This window comes from Bos javanicus, chromosome 19 (assembly GCF_032452875.1).
Source record: "Bos javanicus breed banteng chromosome 19, ARS-OSU_banteng_1.0, whole genome shotgun sequence".
Classification (NCBI taxonomy): Eukaryota; Metazoa; Chordata; class Mammalia; order Artiodactyla; family Bovidae; genus Bos; species Bos javanicus.
Window position 1 is genome coordinate 19,864,315 of NC_083886.1, and position 20,130 is coordinate 19,884,444.

At 53.5% G+C, this 20,130-nt stretch overlaps 1 protein-coding gene across 2 annotated transcripts in view; it reads right to left on the reverse strand.

The window, feature by feature from the left end:
- Nucleotides 1-20,130, reverse strand: part of RAB11FIP4 (RAB11 family interacting protein 4) — a 107,530-nt gene that overhangs the window by 33,456 nt on the left and 53,944 nt on the right. Inside the window, exon 1 of one of the 2 annotated variants that reach the window (XM_061390460.1) lies at nt 7,394-7,641. The exons of the other annotated variant lie outside the window; for it this stretch is intronic. Coding sequence (XP_061246444.1) covers nt 7,394-7,423 — 30 coding nt within the window. The 5' untranslated portion in view covers nt 7,424-7,641. Of the gene's footprint in view, nt 1-7,393; nt 7,642-20,130 lie in introns of those variants that run through there. 2 annotated transcript variants of the gene reach the window in all.

A 20,130-nucleotide genomic window follows, 5' to 3' on the forward strand; every position in this document is an offset into this window, starting at 1 on the left:
CGGTCAGTACCCAGCAAGAGAGGAACAGCGAAAGCCACGCTGTCAGCCACAGCATACAATCCTGACGGCCGTGGAGCCATGACCCACAACTGGTAGAGGAAGAACCCGAGGCTCAGAGAGGTCGCACTACTTCCCCAAGATCACACAGCTTCTGAGCTATAAAGCTGGGAACTGAGTCCAGGTCTGCCCGGTTTCCAAGCTCATTCCCTTGAACCACATCAGAACGTCACATCATAAATCCTCCCACCACTATAACGTGGCTCTGCTTCCTTCCTTCAAGAAACTGGGCCCTGATAAGTCCTCTACAGGCTACCTAGTTTGTGTTCCATTAAATCCAAGATGCCTTCGATTTCAAGATGCACCGTTATTTCAAGTATGCTAAGAGATGGCACTGTCAAATTATAACACACCAACAAATGTATGACACATAGCAATTTGAGATGTTAAAACGTGGGAAAAAAGTATGTCTTAGAACCTATAAAACGTGGGTATTAGAGGGGAAAGGGACTCAGCCATTCCTTGGCTGTGTGTATACTCATTGAAGGGCAGGTGACAACTCCATGCACGCATGTGTGTGTACACATACACACACACACATACACACACACTCTGTACTGTGAGCTCCTTCTCTGCTAATAATTTGTGCAGATAATCACACAACAATGTACTGGCCAGACCTGCCTTGTCAATGAGGACCCTCATTTTGCCAGAAGGCCACCAATTCAAGGTTACTCAACACTGTCAGCCAGAGCTTGTCCTGACCACCACCCACCTGGCTGGCCTGGCCAGCTTCGCCTCAGGGGTACTGCAGACCTCCGAGTAGCCAAGCTGGAGGGACAGGCAGTTCTGCTCCTTGGAAAACTCCTGAGGGCAATGACTCGATGTGGCCAGGTGGCTGCACAGCCCACACCTTTCCATCCAGCCCCTCTCCCAGCCTCCTGGGGCCTGCAACCAGCCAGAGCCGCAATGCTTCAATAAGGCAGGGACTGCATGGCAGCGGCAGGCGGGCAGCCCAGGTCTAAGCTGGCTTTTCCAGCTGAGCACAGGTGGACAGACAGGCAGGCCCTGGATGGAGGTGAAGGGCAGTGGCGCAGATCCCCTCTCCTGGGTAGAAAGACCAAGCCCTGCAGATCAGGCAGGCAGCCTCTGGGAGGAAGGGCCAGGCCAAGCCCCACACCAAGCCCCGGAGGAGATGGCTGGTACCTGGGAACACGCTCTGCATCTCATTCACAGACTGCCTCTGGGCAGGCAGCAGTTACTTCATCCAACCTCAGAGAAGGCATCTGCAAAGGCCATGTTGGCTTATTTAAAAGCACAGAAGGACTTCCCTGGTAGTCCAGTGGTTAAGCTTCTGCCAGTCAATGTAGGGGACACAGGTTCGATCCCTGGTCCGGGAAGACTTCACATGCCCATGCACCAAAACTCCTGAAAGCTGCAGGCTCGAAAGCCCATGTTCCGCCACGAGGGAAGCCAGTGCAGTGAGAAGCCCGCGTACCCAACTAGAGAGTAGCCCCCACTCTCTGCAACCACAGAAAAGCCCCCACAGCAATGAAGACCCAGCACAGCCCTACATAAATACATTTTTTAAAAACCTAAGTTATCTACAGGAAGTGAAAATATTTAAAGATTAAAAAAAAAAGCCCAGAGGCTAAGGAAGTACAATCTTGCTCCTCCCATAAAGGTCCTCGGGTAGTGTGGTTTTTTCCCACCACCTTCCTATTTCGAGGCTGCAAGAAGTTCTGTCAGGGACTTCCCAGGCGGTCTATTGGTTAAGATTCTGTGCTTCCAATGCCCGGGGTGAGGGGTCACTCTATGGTCAGGGAACAAAGATCCCACATGCCACAAGATGCAGCCAAAAAATAAAAATAAAAAGCAGTCCTGTTAGGTGGTATGGCTATCAGTCACAAGAATCAAACCAGCAGAACCTGAAGGAACTAAAAATAACAGTTGGCTCCTATGCCAAGCGTTGTTTTAAATGCTTCCCATACATTTACATATCTGATTCACATAACCACCTTAGAGGGAGGCAGGAGCATCATTCTCTTTTCCCAGACAGGAAACTGAGGCACAGACAGGTTAAATAAGTTGCCTAGGATTCCACAAACAGCAACTGGCAGAGCCAGGACTTGAACCCAGAGAGCCCGACTCCGGAGCCCAGGCTCTCAGGGACCACACTGTGCTGGCCCTAGTTACCTAACCATCCACCAGGCGCCAACTGAGCAAGACTCAGAACCCACTGTGGGCACTGCGGGTCACAGGAGCTCACGTTATCTGCATTACTACCCTATGAGGTGGATAGTAGTATCACACCCATTCTACAGGTGGGAAAACTGAGGCTCAGGAAGTCGAGATAGTGGTTGGTGGTGTAGTCACTAAGTCGTCTCTGACTCTTTGCGACCCCATGGGCTGTAGCCTGCCGGGTTCCTCTGTCCAAGGGATTTCCCAGGCAAGAATACTGGAGTGGGTTGCCATTTCCTTCTCCAGGGGATCTTTCCGAGACAGGGATTGAACCTGTGTCTCCTGCACTGGCAGGTGGATTCTTTACCAACTGAGCCAACAGGGAAGCCCAGGAAGTTGAGGTAGCCTGCCCGAAGAACCACAACTTCACGCAGCAGAGCCAGGGATCTACATGCAGGTGTTTTCTGGCTGTAACTTTTTTTTTTTTTTTTCCCGCTTTAAGAAAACAGGCATTGGGTGCCTGAGCACTTGTGTTTTGAAGCAGATATTTCTCCCAGGATAACAGGTGAGCAAGAAGAAGAAACTTGCTCCTATGTCTCTCCTATCCTAGGAGGTAGACTGAAGTCTGGGGCTGACGGAAGACTCCTCTCTGCTCTCTGGTCCACCGCAGACAGCACTGGCTACATGAAATGCATGTGGTCCCTTTTTATGGAAATTAGGCCTGCAGAGCACAGGAGGGTGGGGGTGATAAAAGATGACTCAAGGGTGAGCTAGCTCCCACCCACTCTCCCACACTGCCGTTCTGGTTAGGCCTTCCTCTTTTCGATCCCTTAAGAGAGAAAAGCACCCATAAGCAGAGCTGCAGATATTAATAATAACTGCTATAGAGCTTTGTTTTTGTTTGAATCATGTTTACATTGCTGGGGAAGAACCCACTTGTCTGGAAAGACGAAGCAGGTTGAATCAATTAAAAACATGTCCAACAGTCGGGCAACTTCCCATTTCTTGAAAGAAGTCAAGAAGAGAGGTTAGAAAAGTCAATGTTACTTGTACTGTCTGCCAGGAGGAGCTGTGTCAAGGTCACCGGGAGCCTGCCTCCCCCAGACCTCCACGTGCCCCTTGGAGGATGCACTGGTTTCTGGATACCCAGCGTCTCCTTCCACTTCACACACACATTCACCATCAGGGCCCTTGGCTACAAAGAGATGAGCCCAAGGCTGCTGCCCAGGTGCGTGAGAACCCCCCAAGGAGACTGGGGCACACAGGTGAGCTGCCACCTGGCCATGGGTAGAGGGAGTGAAGATGGCGCTAAGGGAAAACAGGGAGCTGGAGGAGGAGACTAGGAAGCTGAGCCCTGGGGGCCGGGGGGTGGGGGCCAGCCAGAGCGACGTCAAGTGTGGGCTGCCAGCTCTCTGAGGGTCTTGAGGGCTGCGCCTGCCGCACCCCTGGCAGCACCTGGCCCATGGGGACAGAGGGACAGCCCCGACTGTGATCCACCGGCTTAGACAGCGTTTATGGACACCATCCAGGTGGGTTTCGCTGGTATCGACTTGTGGAATGGAAACAACAGTCTGACAAGGACAGTTTCCATATTTACTTGGACAGGCCCATGTGACCCAGAGATGGCCACACCCCCACACCTCTCCCCAGGAACGCCTTCATGTCCAAACCCCTCGACAGCAGGGGCCTGATGAGGACCGAGCACTGAAACGCATCTGTGCCCGCAGCGTTCTCAGCTGCACGGCTGCTCTCCTCCTGGCACCCCAGCTGGCCCCTGGCACAGCACACCTGCCCCTGTCTCTCTTCCCCCGATCTCGGTGGCTTCCCTCCAGGTCCGTGGGTGCACCTCGTCAGCCATGGTCCATCCTCCAGGCCTCTGGGGTCAGAGGCTGGCTTCTCATGGAGGACTTCCCTCCCCACTCTCAAACACCTTTCCGCGCACTCCCTAGGACCCTGCTTTCTCTCTCAGCACCTCTCACGCTGCAGGCTTTCCCTGTTCGCCTGTTCTCTGCTGTCACAGTGCACTCCCTGAAGGCAGGGATTGTTGTTGGCTGGGTTCACTGTGTCCAGCACAGAACCTAACACGAATTAGATGCTCAACCATTGCTGAATGAAGGAATTGCCTATGCCGGGCAATGCGCTTGGTGCAGGCTGGGAGAATAGGAATGGGGAAGGATCTGTGCCCTGGAGACCGCCTGGAGGAGGAGACCATGTACCACAGCCCGGGGACGTGTTCACACAATGCCCAGACGCACACCAGGTGGGTCTCCCCGATCAGCACGCCTGTCCCGTGCTCAGCTGGCCGTGGGCAGGTTATCCAGCTGTGGGATCAGGCATGGTCCTGCACGGTCCTCCTCATCCAAGAGGCCAGTGACTTGATGCCATCAATGCCCAGTTGCTGGGTCAAGTCACAGAGGAAAACGTCCACCCCCAAGGATCCTGCAGAGCCAAGGCACTGTGCCCACTGCCCAGGCAGTAGACAATGCCAGAGATGCTTCCTCGTCCAAAGGCAATAAGCCTTGTGCTGGGGGCAGGGGGCGGTGGGGAACAGGGCACAGGGCTAGAGGGTGGGCTCCCTCTGCCCAGGCTGCCCCCTGCCCCCTGTCTAAGGTCCTGAGTCCCTGAGGTGTCTACCTCCCAGAAATGCTCATCTGCTATTTAATTTTGAACCTCTCTTCTCTATCTACACCTAAAATATAAAAGGCAAAGTGAGGGCTTCCCTGGTGACTCAGTGGTAAAGAATCTGCCTGCCAATGCAGGAGATGCAGGTTCGAACCCTGGTCCAGGAAGATCCCACATGCCACAGAGCCTGTGCACAACTACTGAACCCGTGCTCTAGAGCCCGCGCTCCGCAACAACGGAAGCCTCTGCACAGAGAAGCCCGCACACCGCAGCTAGAGAGCAGCCCCTGCCCTGTGCAACTAGGGAAGAGCCCGTGCAGCAACGAGGACCCAGCGCAGCCAACAAATAAAACCATTTTAAAAGTAAATAAAAAGTGAAACTGTGAAGCCCCTTAAAGCTGAATCAGCTGTGAAACATCCCTTGGCATAAGAGCCACCTCAGAGGGGGGATTGGAGCCCTAGGAAAAGAAGTTTCTAGCCACCTTGGTGAGGAATGAGGAAGGTGCTGGAAGATGAGGGCTGACAGGGCTCCAGGTGAGCAGCTGAAGAGAAAGCCTCGGGTGTAGAGGTAGCTGGTCCCTGCAGGAGGGGAAGGGGCCAGGAGGCCATGAAGGGGCCAGTGTGCTTTGGGGAGGGGCCTGAATGCTCTGAAGAGAGCCCAGGAGGGAGGGAAGGTGAAGAACAGGAGAATATTCACCAACCAGTTCTCCTGCTGAAGCCTAGTGCCTCCCCAGGGCAGGCTGCTCCAGGCACTCTGATTTCTTCTTTCTGCCCTCAGCTGAACGAAAGTCCTTTCCAAGGACAGGCTCCAGGCAGTCTCTCTCAATGGTCCTCCTCGGGGCAAAGGCCACGCCTCCTGCCTGCTCACCTGGTCTGGCTGGTCCTGTCTGTCCTCTAGGTACAGTCTTATCTCATGCCTGCCTTAGTCATCTGCCCCACCGTCTCCATCAAAGCCAGGGTCTACCAAATTACAGAGCTGTTCCCCAGTTGGCATCTGCCCGAGTTGTACTGCCTGCTACTTAAGAACCTCACAGGGGACACAGGCACCTGAGTGAAGTCACAGGGACCTTGGAAACAAGCCAGATCAACTCCTCCTCGAGGGCTGGGGTGGGGCAGGGTTGGGCAGGGAGCAATTCAACCCAGGATATCAGTCCCCCACCTCCCAACAGCCTTCAAACACCTGGAGGGGTGGAAAGTGTCCACACTTTATAGTCCCCGGGGCACATAATCGGCATTTCATGAATGTCAGCTGATCAGGGTAAAGCTTGGGACAATCGTGGAGTAAGCTGGTGGCGAGTGGGTGGCAAGACCAGTGACTTGCCAGTCAAAATCAGTGACTCTAAGACTCCACCAAGGCTGGGCTAGATGGCTACAAAGAGAGAGAGATAAGAGAACCCTACTGCAGGGTTCTGAGGTGCACCAGCTGGGACCCTCCTCCCAGCCCTCACTGTAAATACATTTCACCAGGGAAAGGACCTGGGGGTTTCCCTTCCCAGGAGCCCCTGAGATGAGCACCAGGCTCCAGGAAGGGAGGACAGAGGTCTGGTGGATCACCAGGAACCAGCCCAGCGGGCTGCCACCCAAGCCCCACACGCTGAGTACCAGAGCCCAGCTCCCTCACCCTCCTTTGAGGAGGCGGCCTGTAAATCAGTCAAGGAACACAGGCATGTCCCTCAGGGCTGAAAAATGTGCCTCTCCAGCCATCTGTAGGAGAGCAGGGGAGAAGGGGACCTGTGGAAAGAGGTACCCTGGAGGGTGTGCAAGGATGGTAAGAAATAAAGTCCGGGGCTGCGTAGGGTTCCTGCAGCTCTCACTCGGTTCTCCAAGTCTCTGCTCCGCCCAGACCTCAGAGACGCCTGTCGCCCGCAGAGGAGCGGCTGTGACAACTGCCACGACTACCGGGGCGGACCTGAGGGCTCTTGGGGCCCTGAGAGCTTGGAGCTGAGAGTCCGCGCACACGTCCGGCCTCCGCTGGGAAGGAGCAGGGCCCTGTGCCCAAACCCCAAACCAGGCTGGTCCTCCCTCCTGTCTGGCAGAGACCCTTGGAGATGAGGGAAGCCCGGGAACACGGTCCGTGCAGCCTGCGAGAGCTACGGGAAAACTTCGCCCGTGCACGGCCCGGTTTGGGACTCAGCAGGGCCAAGGGCAGGGAGCTAGGGCAACACTGGCCCCGGAGGGGCAGGAACCCTGGGAACCGAGGTGGGGCGCGGGGGCGGGGGATGTCCTAAGGGAGGCGTCCGGACAAACAAACCTTCTTCCCAGTCCACTAGATCCCCCTCTAAACACTTTCTGAAACGGCGCCTAGGAGAGAACTGGCCGCCTCTCCTCGCGCCCCGGGGCTACCGCTACCCACCCTCTCACCAGGGACCCGGAGAGGGTCGGGGGTGGCGACTTACACCCCTGCGGCCCAGCGCACCCAGGCGCAGGTAACCGGACCTCCCCGGCCAGGGCGGACCCTCCCAGGGAAGGAGCCGGCGCCCGGACTGCGGGCGAAGTTCCGTGATCCGGCAACTTCCCCAGTCCCGGGCCCATGGGCCCGGCAAGGTGCGCGTCGTCGGGGCCTCAAGCCTCCCCCACCCCCAGCAGCCGCTTACCTGGCCCCCGGGGGCAGGCGGGGTGCGCATCCCCGTCCGGCCGCGCGCGGGTCGGCGTGCTGCAGGACAGAAACGGGCGGGAGCGGGTCGGCGGGGCGAACGGAGACTCAGCGCAGGGAACAGCCCGGTGCGCGCGGAGACTGCGTGCCGGGTTCGGCACCAGTTGACGGCGCCGACCCCGCCCCCACCCGCGCCCGTTGCCGGGAGACCCGCGTGGGCCGAAGGGTTCTTTGTATCAAAGCCGCCGTGACATCACGAGGCGCCCGGGCTCCGGGTTCGAAGGGGGCGGGACCTCGCGCCAGGGGCGGGGCGAGGGGAGAAGGAAGCGCGGCCTGGGAACCCGAGCCGCGGGGGGCGGGGTCCAGGTAACCCCGCCCATTAAGGTAGGGGCAGGTGGCGAGGGCAATGCCAGTTATTGGCCGCGCGGCCGCGAGGCGGGCCCGGGCCACGCCCCCTTCCCCGGGCCCCAGCGGGCGCCTCCGGAGGTGGAGCTCGCCGGGCCCTCCCGAGCCCGCGCCGCCAGGTTACTGCCGCCGGCGTTTACGCGGCCGGGGCCCTGGGATTCCGGAGTTTGTAAATTCACGCGCCTCTCTGGCGGGCGCTGTGGCCGCCGCTACCCACTCCAAGCTACTCTGAGTTTGCTGTCACTGCTTCCTGGTTCACGTTTGCGGACGCGAACTGAGACCTGCCGACAAGCCCCTACACCCGCCGTCAACGCTCACTGCCGCCACCACCACCAGCCTGAGTCTAGTGACTCCTAAATTGATTCTCATCCTGAATCCCACCCACAAATTTCCCGACCTTGTGGTGTAAAGTCAAAGCTGTCTTTTTAACCAGTATTGGAATACAAAGAACCAAGCAAGCAGCAAAAAGAAAAAAAAAAAAAAAAAAATCAAAACAAGGAAAGGACCTTCTGTTGGAGCTTAGTAAATATAACGAGTCAAAAATGTGCTCCCTCATAACTCTTCATTATGCTGCAGATTAAAAGACGGCAAACTGTAAACCAGCAAATTTTGCAAGTGTGGCTTCCCTTTGACTTGACGTTGCACTGTGTAACCAGGGGAGGGTTCAGAGCAGACTTACCCTCCTAATTGTCCGGTTCAAGCCCATGTGAAGCTATCTTGGCCATCCCTGAGTTCTCACTGACCAACGAGGTGGCACTTTGGTATGGGTAGCGCCCTTTGGTCCAACATCAATACACACACACACAGCTTTTCAGCCCCCTTATCTTTGGCTCTTTGCTCTCAGCTTCCTCTCGCCCCAATATCTCCCTTGTAAACAAATTTCCAGCTGCCTTTCTGTTTACCAGGGCCTGTCTTTTGAGGCAAAGCATTCCACTGAGGCTCCCAGACCTGCTGGGGACTCTCCAAAATGGACAGCATTAGCCAGAGGGCGGGGAGCCTTCTGGCCAGGGTTGCATGTGGGAGGAGGCTGGGGCGGTGTAAGTGGAAACTATCATAACTGGCCCTCTCCTCCCTGCTTATGCGCTCCAGTTCTGAGATCTACATGTGGAGGCCACAGACTGTTTCTCACTCTGGTTTCGTGTCCACCCCCACAGTCCTAACACTCAGGAGCACTGTGGTGTACCAGAAAGAGCAGTGGCTTTGGAATCAGACAGACCTCGGTTTGAATCCTTTGGCCTGCAAGTCTTAGGACAAGTTCTATGACATCTCAGACTCAGTGTGTTCGTCTGTAAAATGGGACTGGCACTGTCTACTTCATGGGTTGTTTTGCACCCTGAGCCAGTGGGTACACTTGATTTTAGGCATTCATCAAAGGTGTGCTGCCTGAATGAGTCCATGCACCCTGGGCCTGCTCTGCCTTTTCAGCTCCACCCTGAGACCTTAGCTTAGCTCCCTCAGGTGAGGTTTTAGGGTGGCACTGAATCCTGGGGTTCTGTCTCAGTTTCTCCTCTTTCCTTCCAAGTCTCTTGTTGCCCCTTAAGGACTATGAGGTTCCAGAAGGCAGGTCACATGACAGGGTCACCCAGAACAGGGGAAGAGAAGCAGAAACAGCAGAAACCTAAGGTGATCTTGGCTTTCTCCCAGTCAAGGTTAGTGGAGAGTCAGACTGGCAAGCCCCTCCTTGCCCCCACCAGGGGGAACCTGATGGACATAGACCAGAGCTCCGTAGAGGGGGTGATGCTACTGATCCCTCTTTATTTCTCCTGAAACTGGTGTGGTAGGGAGCATCTCCAGGTATTTGTCCTAAGAAGCAGAATGACAGAGAGGAGTATCACAATATGCTAGCATTGGACAAGCTGAGTTAAAGCCTGCCAGTTCTACAGTGTACCATGGGCAAGTCATGTAATAATTCAGAGCCTCAGTTTCCACCTCTAAAAAGTGGGAACAAGACCTTGCCTCTTCCAGTTGTGAGGTTTAAATGAAATGATAGGAACTTCCCTGGTGGTCCAGTGGTTAAGACTCTGCTTCCAATACAGGGCTTCCATCCCTGGTCAGGGAACTATGAATAGATTTCACATGCTGCCACTAAGAGTTCACAGGCCACAGGTAAAGATTGCACATGCCGCAACAAAGATCAAAGATCCTGTGTGTCGCAACTAAGACCTGGTGCAGCCAAATAAATAAATTAAATAAATACTATAAAATAAAACACTCATCCCCCATGTTATGGATGAGAAGACAGAGGCTCAGAGAAGGCTGGGAATTTGTCCAAAGTCACACGGCGAGATATCAGATGAGTAGAGACAGGGCTCTTGACTGCCAGTGCCAGACCCTCTCTTTCCTAGGGATGGGGTCAGACAGGCCCGAGGTGGGGAGCGGCAGGGAGGTGATGCCCTCACATGCTTCCCCGGCGCTGTGAATCTCCTAAGGGGTCCAACTTGTCTCTTCAGGAGAAATAACATTCTCATTAAAAACAGAAGCCCTCTCCCAGGGAACATACCCAGGAGTAATTTTCAGATTGCAAGTCACTCTAATGGATTCTTCTTACGTCATGAAACTGATTATGCCACCATTGATAGGAGCATACTCCCATGACGCTGAATGCCAAAGCCAGAGAGAAGCAGATGGAATGCTGACAAGCAGGAGTTAATGGTACTCCAGAAGCTGATGGGGGCGGAAAACACATGATCACCTGGGTGATCCAGGTGAGGAAAGAGATTAGTGAGTTCTCTCTGTACCATGGTTATCTACCCTTGTTAACTTTCCTTCTGCTGCACCGTGCAGTAGTTAGCTCAGCATCAGAGGGTGTGAAGAGACAACATTTTGTACATGTTTGGGGCCATGCGGGAGGCCAGGCTAAGCAAGTAGGGCATCATCATGGTCCAGGGGTTAAGAATCCATCTTCCAGGGGCTTCCCTGGTGGCTCAATGGTAAAGGATCCGCCTGCCAATGCAGGAGACACAGGTTGGATCTCTGATCCAGGAAGATCCCTGGAGCATGGAGCATCCCATGCCATGGAGCAACTAAGCCCGAGCGCCATGACCACTTTGCCTGTGCTCTAGAGCCCAGGAGCCGAAACTATTGAGCCCAAGAATCACAACTACTGAAGTCTGTGCTCCTAGAGCCTATGCTCCACAACAAGCAATGAGAAGCCCTCAAATTAGAAGGTAGCCCCAACTCACTGCAACTGGGGAAAAGCCCACACAGCCAGGCAGACCCAGCACAGCCAAAAATAAATTAATAAACATAAAAAAACAAAATAAAAACAAATGAGCATGATTATGTTTTTTTTAAAGAAAAGAATCCACCTTCCAATGCAAGCAGTGAGGGTTCAATCCCTGGCGGGGGAACTGAGATCCTACAAGCCCATAAATATTATTAAAAAAAACAAAAACAGGAAAAGAGCTCTCTCAGCATTACCTGGTGTTAACATTAGTCAAACAACTGATGCCAACCAACATGAGCCAAATGAACAGAGAACAACATGAATCATACCAGAGTTGGGCAGGGGGCAAGCGTCAGGTCCAGTAGTTCTCAGGCTGGGTTCCTTGAAACCCTCAGGGTTCTATGGAGACCTTGCAAAAGCGGGGTGAGGGTGTGCTCTACATAATAGGAATAACTCCACTTCTATCTGCTTTCTGTGAAGGCTTCCACAGGAGATTGCACGCGGACAAGGTGTGCCATGGCTTAGAAGGTGTTTCAAATCACTAGTGAAACCACTCATTTCCAAACAAGGAGACAAGCCCAGAGGTGGGAAATGGCTTCTCCTCTCACAGTTCACAGCAGAGCCGGGATTAGCACCGGGCTCCTGACTCTCTGTCTAGGGCTCTCCAAGACGAACATCAGTCATCAACCAGGACTGTCAAACTGGTCAAACCTGGTCACACATTGGACTCTATTTCTGTCCAAACACCGTATCACCAGCTACTGCTCTCTGTGTGGAAAAAAGCCCTGCACGCTGCTGTCTCAGACTTCACCCACCCCTAGCACTTGTCTTCCCTTGATTCCAAAGTCATCACCCCGAGTATTAAACAAGTCTCAGCTTTCTGGGACTTCCCTGGCGGTCCAGTGGCTAAGCCTCTGTTCTTCCATTGCAGGCGGCACGGGTTCGATCCTGGGTTGGGGAAACTAAGATCCCACATGCTGCAGGGTGTGGCCAAACACATACACACAAAACAGAGTCTCAGCTTTCCATTCCAGGGGACAATTTCAACCTTTGATAACATCAGCAGTGGCTTCAGAAAGAGAAACAGGTACTAAGGAAGTAGGTGGGATCATGGGATTACAGAGGCCTCTTAACCCCGAGGGAAAGACCTTCCCACTCCCCGACTGCTCCAGTGAGGGCCTGTCCAAGGGTCTGTGCTGCACAGGGAAGAAGAGGCACCCCGGACCACCCCTTGCTCTGGGAGCTGCGGTTCGGACAGCACATCACTTCCTATCCTACCTAGCCCAGGAGCAGGTCTTGGACCAGGTGTGTGCCCCGGAAACAGGAGCCTCCTCCTACTGGCAAATACCTCAGTGCTGGTGTCTGTCCTTTGGCTTGGATGCCTTAGCAATCTGCCCCAGGGCCTGCGGTCCTGTGTGGTACCTGGCTGATGTCTATGCAGTTGGGCTGGGACCAGGTCCTATGGACTCTGGACACGGGCTGAGTGTTAGAAGGCTAGGCTCTATTTTTGTCAACCTGTGCTCATGTAAACAATGGGTTTTCTTACTCATGCAAACCCAGTAAGCAGGCAAAATGGTCAGAGAACCTGCCTTCCCTCTGACTCAACCAGTCCTCTAAGAGGAGGTGGTGGTGAGTGAGGAGGAAATGGAACTTGGACTGGGAGAGGGCAAGGAGGGAAAACTTCCCTGTCCTTTACTCTCTGTAAAGTCAGGTGACTGCAAACCCTTAAGAGCATAAACAACTCTCTTCTGTTTCAAATGCCTCCCCTGACCCTCCCTACCTCCTCCCAGACCTGGCAGCCCACGTCTCTGATTTTTAGGAGTGGATAGTAAAGCCACTGGTGGCTCAGAGGTTAAAGCGTCCACCTCCAATGCAGGAGACCTGGGTTCGATCCCTGGGTTGGGAAGATCCCCTGGAGAAGGAAATGGTAACCCACTCCAGTATTCTTGCCATGGAGAATCCCATGGACAGAGAAGCCTGGTAGGCTACAGTCCATGGGGTTGCAGAGAGTCGACTTCACCATACTATAGTAAAGCCGCAGTTCCAAAATCGCCTGCGCACTGGACTCACTTGCGAGCCTAAAAAAGGTCAATGCCCAAGATTTCCCTGGTGCCGCAGTGGATAAGAATCTGCCACAGGTTGGATTCCTGGTCCAGGAAGATTCCTCATGCCTTGGAGCTACTGATGCCGTGCTCAAGGGCCTGCCTGCCACAGTCACTAAGTGTGCTGCGATCAGTGCCCCAAGAGCCTGTGCTTGGCAACAAGAGCAGCCACTTCAGTGAGAGTCTGTGCACTCCAAGGAGAGCAGCCCCACTCGCTGCAACTAGAGAAAGCCTGCACACAGCAAAAAAGACCCAGCGCAGCCCCCAAAATTAAAAAAAAAAAAGTCAATGCCCAGGTTATATCAGATAGCAACCAAAACAATGGCTTGGATGGGAACCGGGAGTCAGCTGTTTTTAAAGATGCCCCAGGTGACTGCAATGTAACAAAGTCTGGGAACTACTTTGCCAAAGGCTTGTGACTACAGTGGGAGCTGGAGCGATCGCAGGCGCAGGCGTCATTCGTTCATTCCGTCATTCACTCACACATCTCCTCTGAGCCAGACCCTTTTCCTCGTGCTGCAGACACAGCTGTGACCCACAGTCTCAGTTCCTGTGGCCCCTGCTTTCAGGTGGGGAGAGTCAGACAAAATTCAATGAACGGATGATGATGTGTGACATGTACTATGAAGGAAATGAAGGAAACCAAAGCAGGACAGAGACCTTGGGGGTAGAGGACTATTTTCACCCTGGATTTAGACACTGACTTTTGCTTCAGGGAAGAGCAGCTGGGCCCCCGCCCACTGTCCTGGACTTTATCCTGCCGTCTGGGTAAAAAACAGCTTTCCCTGGACATTCCGCAAGGTCCTGCCTTTGGCCCCTCACAGGGCTCGCTGCTTAAGTCTTTCCCTTAAGCTATTTCTTTAGGTGGGGCCTGGCATCTCTTCTGAAGTTCCTGAGATGGAATCTGAAAGGAGAGAAACAAGGAAATGAGAAAGATGTTTTCCAAGATCCAGATGCCCTCCTCCTAGCTCGTGTCAGCTCTGAGCTCTGAAGAGACACCCTCTGCCCTAGTGAGTGCCTCGGCCAGGGGCTCTGCAACCAGAGAGAGACCACTTCCCCTGCAGCTTATTATTAATAGCAGCTAGTAGTCACGTACAGATGTGAGAGTTGGATGATAAAGAAGGCTGAGCGCTAAAGAATTGATGCCTTTGAACTGTGGTGCTGGAGAAGACTCTTGAGAGTCCCTTGGACTGCAAGGAGATCAAACTAGTCAATCCTAAAGGAAATGAACCCTGAATATTCATTGGAAGGACTGATCCTGAAGCTGAAGCTCCAACAATTTGGCCACCTGATGCAAAGAACTGATTCCTTGGAAAAGACCCTGATGCTGGGAAAGATTGAGGGCAGGAGGAGAAGGGGACGACAGAGCATGAGATGGTTGGATGGCATCACCAATTCAATGGACATGAGTTTGAGTAAACTCCGGGAGTTGCCGATGAACAGGGAGGCCTGGCGTGCTGCAGTCCATGGGGTCGCAGAGTTGGACACGACTGAGCGACTGAACAGCATAGCTAACTATTGGACGTCCACTGTATGCCTGTCATTTCATTTCTTCTCATTTATTTTACTCCAGTCATCTTGTGTGATAGATGTTCTGCACCTAGATTACAGATGAGGAAACTGAGGCTTGAAAGGGTTAGTGCTTAGCCAGGGTGGCAGAACCAAGATGCACACTCAGATCTGTGGGCCCATGTCCAGGACTCCCAGCTGCCTCTCTTACTGCAAAACCAGTTTATTGGCAGCAACTGAATGGTCTGAAATCACCAGAAACTAGTTAATAAGGATGACAAAAGACTGTGAGCAAGTCAGGTCCCCTGCCCTTCTCCATCATTCCTGGGGCAGCATCCACTGTCCAACTCAACATTACTTTAATCAGTTGCAGCTCTTACCTGGCTTCTGTGATGTGTCCCTATGCACCTTGTGATATGTCCTGGAAAGCGTCTTGCCCTTGAAGGTGAGATATCCTCCCTGCCTGGCTGACCACATGAGAGTGGAGAGCTAGCCACCCTTCTGGTGGGAACTTGACTGCTGCCTCCTGCCCCAGAGACAAGCCCAAGGAGATGAGCCCTGATTTTTCCCTGGGTGCCACTGGATGAGAGAAGAAGGATGGGGCCAGGGCTCTAGGGAGAGAGAGAAGGAAGAAATATTTGTTGCTTTCAAAAATGTATTTTGCAGAGCCCCCATCGCACTGTGAAAGCATAAAAAGGGCTTTGTGGTTCAATCAGCGGGCAAAACTCTTGGCTCCTCCTTGGAGATGTCACAGAGCATGTCAGGGGAGAGAGCCTGGGGGTTTCTTAAGGCTGTCCAGCTTTGGACAGAACCCCTTCTCACTGAACTAACAACAAAAGGACTCGGTGTTGTAAGGAACATACTTGGGAAAACAATGCATCAGGCTCCTGGCACGCTCACACTCAGACACACAAACACACACAACAACATGATGTTAGTGTCTTCATTTTAAAGATAAGAATAGCAAACATCTACAAAGTACTTACTATGCGCCAGGCTCTGTTCTAAGTGCCTCACATGATATGCATTCATCTAACTTTCACAACAATCTGGTGAGGCAGGTATTATCCCCATTCTACAGATGGGGAAACTGAGGCTTAATGAGGCTACTCAAAGACATAAAGCCTATAAATGGAGAGCCAGAATTCAAACCCAGGGAGCTGACCCCAGAGACAGTGCACCAAAACAAAAGGAGGCTCAGATTTGTAACATCACTTCCTCAAAGCAATCACAGTGGAGCCAAGATCATTTATTCATCCAGTCACTAGTTATTCAAACATTCACTGAGCAGAAACCACAGGCCAACCACCTGGAAATATAAGAAGGGGACGCAGAGTCCAGGGCTCACTGGTGTCAGAGCTGGACACCCAGGGCTGAGAGCTAAGGCAGGGGGGTTCCCTGCCAGGCACTAGCGCGGGTGCACACTCGTGTGAGCTGTGTGTGTGAATCCCCAGAGAGGCCCTCCACTTGAGATGCTGGGGTCCAAACACTACCTGGGCTGCTGTGTCCTTGAGCTGCAGTTTCTGTATATGATGGGGTCCCATTCCGGCTCTTTTTACTCCAAGCCCAGGCTCCTTTCTCAGCTCCCACAGCTTAGCATCTGAGCTGCCCTCTCTGCTGGGTCACCCACCCCAACCCTCCCCAGAGTCGTTCTGGAGGCAGCCTGCCCAGAACAGCTGCTGTCCAACAAGGCGGGGCCCCAGGCCCGCTGAGGCCCCCTCACACGGGCACGACCCCTTCTTCACAGCCCTGAGTCCTCCTTGCACCTCTGCTCTCAGCAGCAATTCAGACATGCCCCAGGAACGCTCTAGGCTGGAGGCCATTCATCTCAGGAATTCAGCCGCTGCTGAGGAACATGACTTTGAGACAAGCCTGGGAGTGGATGAATGTCACCTTACATCTTTTTTTTCAGGGCAGAAGGACGTATCCTTAAGGGCTTGTAATTCCACTCGGAGAACACAGTCCCCCACAATTGTCTCCTCCATTATCTGGAGATGAGAAAACACCCCAAACCCACAACAAACAAGCCGGCCGGTAAGCGACAAAAGAAGGGCTGCGGGTTCTGCAGGATGAGAGGCCGGGAGCAGGGCTGGGAGCCGCGGGCGGCAGGCAGGGAGGTTTGGTGGGGTGGGGCAGGGCCAGGGCGCACTGGGACCCACCCAGGCAGGCTGGGCCCGGCTGCCCCTGAATAAACAAGCTCATCTGGAGCTGGGAGCCAGCCTCCCTCTCAGACACACACACCTCGTTTGTGGCTTCTCTTCCAGGGCTGGGCTCGGCAACGGGAAACCAAAGGCCCTGGCCCCAGGACACTGAGCCAGTGTTCCTCCCACTTAGGGGAAAACCACAGCCCGGGCGGGCAGACGGAAGGGGCTGCTGTGTCCAGGTACAGACGTGGGAGGGGCCTGGCCCAGAGGAGGCCCTCGCAAGGGAGGGAGAGAGGGAATGCTCCCTGCGCCCGGAAAAAGAAACCTTTCTTCTAGGCCCAGCCTCCTGCCGTCTCACTCAACCACAGGAGCACATTCACCGCTGGCCAGCCAGGTTCGAACCCCAGCTCTGCTTCAAGCAGATAGCTGGTGTTCAAGTCGATTCCTGCCAGCCTCTCATCACATTTTCGTTAACCAATCAATCCCTGACCTGGTTTTCCGCACGTTTAAAGACACATTATTTGATGGATGGTGTTGATTCATTACCATTGAACTCACAGCCCTGTGTGCGTGTCGGGTAAATTTGCTTCAGTCGTGTCCGACTCTTTGCGACCCCATGGACTGTAGCCCGCCAGGCTCCTCTGTCCATGGGGATGCTCCAGACAAGACCACCAGAGTGAGTTGCTGTGCCCTCCTCCAGGGGATCTTCCCAACCCAGGGATTGAACCCTTATCTCTTATGTCTCCTGCATTGGCAGGTGAGTTCTTTCCAGTAGTGCCACCTATAACTCATGCTTGAACAAAGTTTATGCACCACGCATTTTCTCCATGAGGCATATCACAGCCTTCCCACACTCTGGAACACGAGGAGCACTTCAGTCCTACATGTGGGGGTCATTTTTAAACAGCAAAAGCTGGCCCCGCCCCCGCAAAAAAAAAAACAAAACACCGCAACAACATGGCTTGAAAAAAACAAGGGACACTTGTTTGCAGAACGAGTTGAAAGTGAAGACCTCAGCTGGGCAGCTCCAATTGTCATCTCTGAGCATGTCTGCCGATGAGCACGAAAATGCTGCGGGTGTTGATTTGGGGATTACAAATACATTTTAGCAAGTCTGCAACTACAGAGTCTGTAAGATATGAGGATGGACTGGGTCTGTGCTATAGGGTGACTGAGGGATGGAGAGGGAGGTGGGTGTTAAGTGAAATAACTCTCGAAGAACACTGAGAGGTGTGGGCCAGCGGCACGGTGGCTAATGCGTGTGATCACTAAGCGTACTTAGCACAGCGATAGCGCCACATCTGTCTGTAGTGTTACTACCTCTATTACCTGCTGAACAGGTAATCCATACCTTTGTTGCTCCCTCTGCTTGGAATGTCATTCCTTGCACTTTCTCCAGCTCAGGAAGCCCAGAGGCCAGGGTTTCAAGTTAGTTTGGGGCTGGGTTTGAATCACACCTTCACTGCTGGCCAGCTGGGAGCCCTCAGGCCAAGTCGGGTCTCCTCCTTGCCATGGAGCACTGCTTCCCCTTGCTCACCTGCAGCTGACGATTGCCTAACAGAAGCAACCAGAAGAGACCCTGCTCCTGATCCCTCCATGGGTCCGCACACCCACCTGTGCAGGTCCCTCTTGCCTTCGATCTGCTGCAATGCCTGGTTCACAGAGGGACCCTTCTCAAATCCTTCTCTTTGTCCCTGCAACCACCCCCAACCCCAGACACTCCTTGTATCATCAGTGTCCCCTTTGAAATGTCTTTATCTCCATATGAGATTATGCCCTGGCTTTGAAAATCCCTCCCGAAGCTCCACAGGGCAGAAATGAATAAACCAGAGCCACATGGGTCCTCACCTCACCGTAGTACTTGACCCCATGGGACCTATCTCCTTCACCTTGTCAGCCTGGTTTCCTAGCATGCCTGCCTTCCTGGTTTCCTCCCCAGGACCAACTTCTCCTTTTCCCGGGGCTCCCAAAGGTTTATGTCCAGCTTGGACCTCTCCCCCGAGGTCCCGACTGTCCGTGGAGGAAGTTTACTGAGGGACGAGTTAGGGGTCGACCCAGAGAGGGCACGAGGGAAGCAGGATGGAGCAGAGGGAGAGGTGAATGGTAAAACAGTTGTAACGAAGCCTCACCTGACCCTGCAGGTGCTTTGGAGCTGGGATAGCCCTTCAGTGTTGTCTCCAGAAGATGCCAGGGAAGGGACTTCCCTGGTGATCCAGTGGCTAAGACTCCATGCTCCCAGTGTAGGGGGCCCAGGTTCAATCCTTGGTCAGGGAACCAGATCCCACGTGCCACAACTAAAGATCCTGCCAACTGCAATGAAGATGCAAGACGGAAGATCTTGCGTACCTCAACTAAGACCCGGCACAGCCAAAGAAGTCAACAAAGCTTCAACAACAACAACAAAAACGTGTTGAGCACCCAACAGAGTGGGGGCTCACTGTAGGTGCTTAAGGGGTGCTAGTCCCCATCCTACCCCACCCCAGACTACCTGCTTCCTTCCAGTGGGTCATGAGAGCTACATTTCATCCATTCCCCCCTTCTGCTATGCCTATCAATCTGAGGGAGAAGCTTATTCCCCTACTGTGGTTTTCTGAACCCAGTACTCGGGCTCCTCCTTCCCTACTTGTTTTTTTGAACTCTGAGCTTTGTCTTAACGGTTTGAGTGCATCTTGTGCCTCACATGGTGAGCACCTCCAAGCCTCCAAGGTAACAAGTAACAAAGCATCAGTAGCCCCTGAAGGAATACGAGTGGGTAGACCAGAAAGCCAGGACAGGGCTGGCCATGGGAACTGGGTCTGTGGAGTTGTACTGATGACGCAGGTACATGAGAACGTCAGGAAGGCTTTCCAAGTCTGCGAGGCTGACTGCTCTTGGAGTCTGATATCCCAGGGAGGTCACAGCTGCTTTTGGTAGTAGCGGTAGTCTGACCTCTGAGAAGGTCATGAGGTCCCATGAGCCTACAAGGGCATCTGTGCATCTATGCCAACCACGTGGTGTAGCTGAAAGAGCTGGGATGGTAGAGGTTTGAATCCCAGCTCTACCACCGGGTACATATATATCAGCTAAGGAAGACCTCTCCCACTTGAGCTCCATTCTCTCATCTCAGAGCTGTCAAGGAGATCGAACAAGATAACCTTGGTTTAGCTTCTAGCTGGGCCTTGGTCACTGTGCCAGTTTCCCTTCCAGATGGACATGCATAAATCAGAGTAATAAGAATTCGTTCCTTCTTTTCATGTCTCAAGAGAGAACTTTCTTTACATTCCAAGTCAAATGATTTCATTTTTCTCTCCTTTAAAGATCACCCTTGTGGCTCAGCTGGTAAAGAATCCGCCTGCAATGTGGGAGACCTGGGCTCGATCCCCGGGTTGGGAAGATCTCCTGGAGAAGGGAAAGGCTACCCACTCCAGTACTC